Source organism: Myotis davidii, unplaced genomic scaffold (assembly GCF_000327345.1).
Source record: "Myotis davidii unplaced genomic scaffold, ASM32734v1 scaffold20, whole genome shotgun sequence".
Taxonomy (NCBI): Eukaryota; Metazoa; Chordata; class Mammalia; order Chiroptera; family Vespertilionidae; genus Myotis; species Myotis davidii.
In genome coordinates, this window is record NW_006292574.1 from 857,822 (window position 1) to 865,452 (window position 7,631).

General features: G+C 37.7%; 1 protein-coding gene across 2 annotated transcripts in view; it reads right to left on the bottom strand.

Moving 5' to 3' along the window:
- The window catches only part of PCDH15 (protocadherin-related 15), a 516,985-nt gene that overhangs the window by 338,900 nt on the left and 170,454 nt on the right, over positions 1-7,631 (bottom strand). For both annotated transcript variants that reach the window (XM_015565490.1, XM_015565491.1), the window contains exons 5-6: positions 5,723-5,842; positions 764-874 (exon numbers count right to left, since the gene is read on the bottom strand). In XM_015565490.1, the coding sequence (XP_015420976.1) occupies positions 764-874; positions 5,723-5,842 (231 nt within the window). The remainder of the gene's footprint in view (positions 1-763; positions 875-5,722; positions 5,843-7,631) is intronic.

Here is a 7,631-nt window from a genome sequence, read left to right on the forward strand (position 1 = left end):
ACTTGCTTACAGTTTTGCTAATGCGTATAATATTCACAAGCAGCCAGCAGACAAGGCATGGGAAACATAACCAAATTTCAATTTATGTTTATATACTTAATCTGTCATACCAAGCCTTGAGACACATCAATCTAAGGCTTTTATTAAATAATAATAATATTAATAATAAATGTTAAAGTTATATAAGCAACTGTTTTTTTAGGCTTTCTGTTACTACTGTCCACATACCATGGTTATGGTCATTGTAGCTAATATTTAGTGAATATTTATACAATAAATGATAGCCATGAGGGAAAAGATTACCAATTCAGTAGTTCTCTACTTTTAGTGTACTTTGGAGTGTCCTGGGGAACTAATAAAAATGCATTTGTACCCTCTGAAATTTTCATTCAGAGAATCTGAGGTTGGGTCAAGGAATCTGCATTTTTACTGTGCTCTCATGGAGATTTGGCTTAAATTGTTTGGTGGATCCTGCTTTGAGAGATACTTCAGTATGAGCTCAGAGCCAATCATGGAAGAGCAGGGGGTGCAAGTAGTTGAGAGAGTGAAGTTTACAGTGAGTGGAAACAATCTTCTCCCCTATTCCATCCTGTTTGCCAGGTAGAAGAATATTTATACAAATTACACTGAGGCCAGGGCTACTTCATTTCCCAAAGGAGAAAGTGCAAACTATACTGAGTACTGTCAGAGAACTTACACATTTTAAACAACATATTGACTTCATAAGTTCATAGGAGACAAGTGAGTTGAATTGAATACTCACATTAGCTTGGATGATGACATAGTAGCGTGTTTTATCTTCATAGTTGAGCCTTTTCCTTAACACTACATTTCCAGTCAACATGAGGGGAATTTCAAAGGTGTCATTGGATGTCTGAAAATAAGTAAAGACAAAGATTCAAAGTGCATTAGGGATTTTGATAGTGTAGTTTAGTCCTCTTGAAAGTTACAAAGAGCATGCTTCTTACCTGAAAATAGAATGTGAGTATACACTTCAGATTTACTATTCTTATTTCTTAAAACTTTTCATTTTGATTAATGGGTTTTATCAGTCTTTTGATAATGGTAACCAGGAATCCTGTTCCTTGTGATAGTTTAAAAAATAGTTTTAGGTTATTTCTAAATCAAAGTCTAGGTATCTGAAAAATTTCCCTGTTATTATATCACCTTTTCAGCACTTGTTTTTATCATCACTCAAACATTCCAATCATTCTACATAATATCCCTTTTCAACGTTGGTGTCCACTCTGTATTCTAAGCTTTTTCAAGTATTAAATCCAGCTATTAAATTGAAACACTGTTTTTGTGAGAAATCATGTGTTATAGTTTACTTTTTATTCATACCTGGGAACTGCTGCTCATTAGTTAAATCTCCTACCCTGTTAGGGATTGAGTTTTTTCCTGGTAACATGCATATCATAAGGGCAATTTCCAACATTCCTTCCCTCAGTGTAAGACAGTGTATTCATAACTCAAAAGAATATAACTTATAAAATCTGTCTCTTATCCATAAAAAATTCCTTACATCACTCACTCTGTGTTTTAATGCCATTTAGAAGATTGATAAAATGGTCCAAACAAGTTCTCTGCTAAAATAAACAAACAAACAATCAAAACAAAATTTTTCTTGGAGGAATATAATGAAACCAAGAGTCTCTCCACAATTTAACATTTCCAATGTCCAGGATCGAGTCCAAAACAAGTTGATATATGATGAACCAGGAATGTGATCTCTTTTCAAGAGGAGGAAGTATCAAGGAAGACCAATATTTGAAGAAGTAGACAAGGACTTTTAAATCAGCTATTCATAACTATGTCTATATTAAGAGATGTAAAAATAATATTCTCACTGTAGGTGAAGAGCTGAGAAAAGCATAACCAAGAAAAACAAACTATAAAAATGTGGAAAATCAAGACCTGAATATTACACTATCTGAAATTAAAACACACACACACATACACACACACACGGAATATGTTTAATAACAGAATGGGGATGACAGAGAAGACAGTAACCTTAACTATAGATCAACAGAAAATTGACAGTTGCAGATAAGTGATTAAAATCTATTGCAAATATTTGAGCAGAGCCTGTACCTATGGAGAAATATTTAAATGCCTGAAATTCCTGTAATTTCCATCTCAGAGGATGAAGTGTCAGGGAAATAGGCTTGGAAATATAAACAAATAATGACCGATAATTTCTTTAACTGGTGAAATAAAAATGTAGAGATTTAACAGCATGGATGGAACTGGAGAGCATTATGCTAAGTGAACTCAGCCAGTCAGAGAAAGATAAATATCACATGATCTCACTCACTTGTGGAATATAATGAACAAAAACAGATCCAGAAACAGAGAAACATCGATTAGACCATCAAACCTCAGAGGGAAGGTAGGGGAGAGCAGGGGTAAGGGGGAGAGATCAACCAAAGGAATTGTATGCATGCATATAAGCCTAACCAATGGACACAGACACCAGGGGGTGAGGGCATGAGTCAGGGGGTGGGGGATAATGAGGGGACAAGGACACATATGTGATACCTTAATCAATAAAGAAAAAAAAGAATTTCAGTAACCTATTTCAAAATAGATAATTATAAAAAACAAACAAATAAACAAACAAAACTACAATTTGGCATGCCGTAGTTAAGTTGCCAAACACTCAAGATTAAAAAAGAATCTTGAAAACATACTGAGAAATATGATTCAAATTTCTATTGACTTCTCTTATCAGAAAACTCTGAAGGCTATTGTTTGAAATAATGGGAAGAACTGATTTAAATAATTTGTATTACTGTAAGGCAGAAGTGACTTTTGCAAATTTCTATAAGGATAAAGCAGATTCTGTAAGTGAATGAAACCCCTTGGAGTATAAGCAGCTATACATATATTTTCTGAGTGGTGGAAATTCATTCCTCATGAGAACATAGCAGAGCAACACTATTTGATCATCTTTTTGGAATTATTTCTATTTCTTAAGAGAGAAGTTTTGAATGTGAAATTTCATGATTGGCTCAAAAATTATTTAAAATGATTTGTGGCCAAACAAAATGTTGAAATCCAGGTCACTAATTTGTAATTTCTGTTAATGATTAATGTAGTATCATATCAAAACAACAACCACAAATAAAACGCTAAGATTTTTAAGTAGAATAGAGCAATCTACTGTTTTCACGGTTCATCCTATAGTGTAATATTAATCTAAAAGAAATTACAATTGTGGTTGCAAAACCAGAGGTAGCCACATTTTTAGGTTAAATATGTTGGTAGTATATACAATTTTTTTTAAATTAAGAAGTTAGTAGGTGAATATTATGCCATCTATCTATATAAAAAGCCAGCGACTGTAATGCCATAATGACCAGAACGATCAGTCACTGTGACGCCCACTGTGGTCAGAGAACTGGCCAACCTCTCACGGCCCCTCCCCTCAGCCAGCCTGCCCCTGATTGCCTCCCCCCGCACCCGATCAGGGGCAGGGCCAGCCAGCCAACTGCCTGTGGCCCCTCCCCTTGGCCGTTGGCCCCCAATGGGCCCTCCCACCCCAATCGGGGGCAGGGCCCACTGGCCAATTGCCCATGGCTCCTCCCTGAGGACAGCCTGGCCCTGATCGGACCCTGATTGGGATGGGCCATCCAGCCAACCTCCCACCATCTCCTCCTCCCGACCGGCTTGGCCCTGATTGGGGCCAGGTGGGCCAGACCCCACGCATGCACGAATTCATGCACTGGGCCTCTAGTTGAGGAGAATTACTATATAAAAATAGAAGAGTGGCTGAATATTAATACCACCAGACATTTCTCTCTCAGAGACCTTACAAGAGAAAAATCTGGTACTGAGGTTTACACCAAGTTTCTATGATGCTAAAGATGGATTCTCTCTGCAAGGACATGACTGGGTTAATGTTTTCTCCCCCAATAGATCCTAAGTTAAGTGCTGTCATGATGTCTTATTCTGTCTCATTGAATTAGAACCGTGCACAGAGAATGTCTTTATTCCACTGTACTACTAGCTTGCTGAAGGACATTTTTCTTTCTTTTTTTTCTTTTTTTGTAATTTGGAAACTGCATGTGGCTGATTGGCTTACCCAATCTATAGGCAGTAAAATGTATATATTGTATTTTATGCCAAGCCCACAGTTCCCTGAAAGGGAAAAGCATTCAGAAGGAATTACTGCACAGCTAACAAGGAATTTCAGCCTCACAAAACTTCAAAAAGACAGCTTCTAAGTAATGCATTTTGTCTCCCACTATATCCAAACCTCAAATAGTTTTTTCTAAAGCAATGTAAGAAATGTTTCCCTGGTTTGGCCATTCCATACTTGGCTGGGAGGTTTCATTTATACAACTTGAGGAGTAAAGATTAGGAAATGACCTTCATAAATTGTAAGCTAGGAACATGGCACACTCATATAATTAATTCTTTTAAAAACCTAAACAGTAAAGAAAATAAATGGATTAGAAATAAAATGTGCAGTCAGCTGTCTGTTTGTACTTTTAAGGAAAACCTGTTTCTCTTGCCCTTTTCTCCTCTATTTCTTTGATCTTTTCCACTCCATTTCTTGTGTAACCTTTCATCCTTACTGTCCTTCTCTGTCACTTTCTCATTGCTTCCCCATCTCTTGGTTTCACGTGGAGACATACTTCTTAGGGGAAAAACAAACCACTCCACGCCCTCCCCATCTTCCCTTGACCCTACTATGCCCATGGGCTTTTTTTTTTTCTTTCATTTTTCATTCTCCAATTTTTTGGAAAATTGTATTAGAACACAACAGAGAAAGAGTGGAGCACATACTACTCTGAAGTCAGAGTCCTGACTCTATAGCTGAGAAGTGGCTGCGTGATACCAGGGAAATCACTTCACCTATGAGCCTGTTCTCTCTTCTTTGCAAGAGAACTAACTGATTGATTTGTGAGAATAAAAGGAGAAAATTCATTCACAATTCACTTAATTCTCACAATAAACTTGTGATGGAGATCTTTTGTGAATTTTCAGCCTGCACGAGCACAGGCATTTCTGTTATTTGTATAAGCTTATGTAAGAAATATATGATAGAAAAATAAAGATATAATATTCTCTTCACCACTTTTTTATTCCTAATATTAACGTAAAGGAGAAGCATTCCTTTAAGAATCTCATTTAAGAAGTGAGTTTAAAGCTATGCTTTGGGAAGCCCATGATGTGAGGAGTTGTCTTGGGAAAAGAGGAAGACAAGATGGCAGGCACAACACCAGCTTTAGCTTCAGCAAAAACAATTCTGATTTCATCTGTGTTAAATAGCTGATTTGAAGAAATAAGTTCACAGCCTAAAATACCCATAGCCAGAGGCTCTGTTCTCCTCTCCACCTCAGGTTTCCTTGGTAGGGAAGTGGCAGCGGTGGCACTCATTTGTAAGTTCCATACAGCGTGTGAATCACACTGGTTGCACCACATCCAATGATTTCTTTAGAATGCTTAGAAATCCACAAACATCATGGAGATTTAGTAAAAACGCCATATTAAACCTAAAACACATTTTAAATTATTACCTACAAATACCACCAAAAATTAGTTTTTCCAAGCATAGCCCACATTTAAAAGAATGCAATTTTGAGGCAGTACTCGATTATACTATTATTACTTCTGTGGTTCCAATAGAATAAATAATAAATATCACGAGAAGTAAGCATTGATTTTATTACTCAGCGTGAAGTCATCCTGCAAGTAGCTATTTACATACCGGATCATCTGGATTATACTGAATCACATATTCTATCTGTCCGTTTGGGCCGTCATCGATGTCTGTAGCTCCATTGTCTCCTGCAAATCCTGTAAATATCGTGGTGCCAACTGGGGTGAGCTGAAAATAAAAGAAGAGGAAATCTGTCGATTCTCACTTCGTCAGTTGCACACCAGAACTGTGCCAGAGCAAAACACAGTCCTTTATTACACAAAGGAGAGTGGACAGCTGCCCACAATCACAGACCCAAAGTGACTCAAAAGAACCCTTGCAAACCTTACATAAAAGCATATAAAGTCCACAATTACCAACATCAGGGTCCTTGCATTGGAATAGAGAAATAGAAGACCCAGATTCAGTCTGCAGCACATTTGGACCATTTGGACCAATTTATGACTATTAGCGTCTTAGCCCCTGTGGAGAAAATGCATCTGTTGTTCCTCCTTAAAAACGCCTTAATGCATTAAGTTATCTACAAGCTAGGATTTAAATTGTATGTGCAAGTGAGTTACTCTATTAAAAAACAAAAAACGTTTCAGCGAGCTCAATAAAGTTCAGGTTGGTAATTGCATGCAAGTGGTAAGTTTAAGCAAGAATGTCGAAGACAACAGGTGCCCCAGCTAGCAAATGAGAAAGAAAGCTGGGCATTTCTTCATGCTCACAAGATTGTTAGGGTAGAAAGCTGTTATGTGACAGGAGTTGGTCATATATTTTCATTTGGATTAAAACAACCACCACAAAACTTAATGAGGCAAATACAACCGGGATTTGTTGTTTGGCTTTCCTTCTTACTAGAGGCCCAATGCACGAGATTCATGCCAGGGGCTCGGCCCTCACAGCTGCGGAAGCTTGCTTCTCCCCTGGCAGCCCAGGCTTCATCTGGAAGGTCGTCCAGAAGGACGTAGAGTCTAATTAGCATATTACGCTTTTATTGTTATAGATTCATCTCCACCACAGAATCACTGTGATTTTGTCTTACCTGTAGGTCTTTGCACAATGTGTCCCTACATCCAGAGTCTCCATTCCTCAAGCTTTACCTGAGTATCCCTACCCATTGGTTATAGTCCAACTTATTAATGGATCACCTTCAACAGCCTGATGGGAATGATACCAACTGGGGAGCACGTACCCTCTCTGAGGTGGTATTTGCTCCTCAGCCCCAGCAAATTCTTTGAATAATGGAATAAGGAGTCATTGTTACTGGGTATTCTAATAGTCTAATTTTATAAGTAACCTCTTCATTTTAAGGTTGGCAAGAGATTTTAGAGAAATAAATTATACATTTATGCTGGAAGCTGCTTGACACAGTCGCTGCAGGGAAGAAACATCTGCACAGCATATGTTTCAGGGGACCTAGCGTATATTGCATACTGTTCTTAATATGTTTACTCCCCATCTTAGTGCTATGTGTTTTAACCAAGGCCACTCCCTGAGAAAGGTTTTTTCCCTAGGTAGGGGTTTTTCCCTGGAGTTAGGGATTAACAGGATTAAGGAAGGGAATAAATCAGTAAAACCCCTTAACTAAGTGCCAGGCGGGTAGTTAATCACCTTAACTATGAACAATCATGCTTAAACTACATAATCTTTACTTAGGATAATCTCCTTCAGTTACTTCCTTGTAGCTTAACAGAACAATAAAGTAGTGACCTTCGAATGGAGATAACAAACACCCTAAACCTTTGGAATAGAATGGATAGGATTAAACTCAACAGAATTAGATGGAGATGGGATTTTTGGCAAAGGTCAGATAAGAAACTATGGACATGAAACAAGAAACTGTAGGTCAAGGAAGGACCCAAAACATACCATGATGTGATTATAGAGTCATGCTTATAGGGTCAAATGGTATAAATACAGATGTAACAGGACAATAAAGAGAGAATCTGGCTATGCTGATCAAATGAATGCA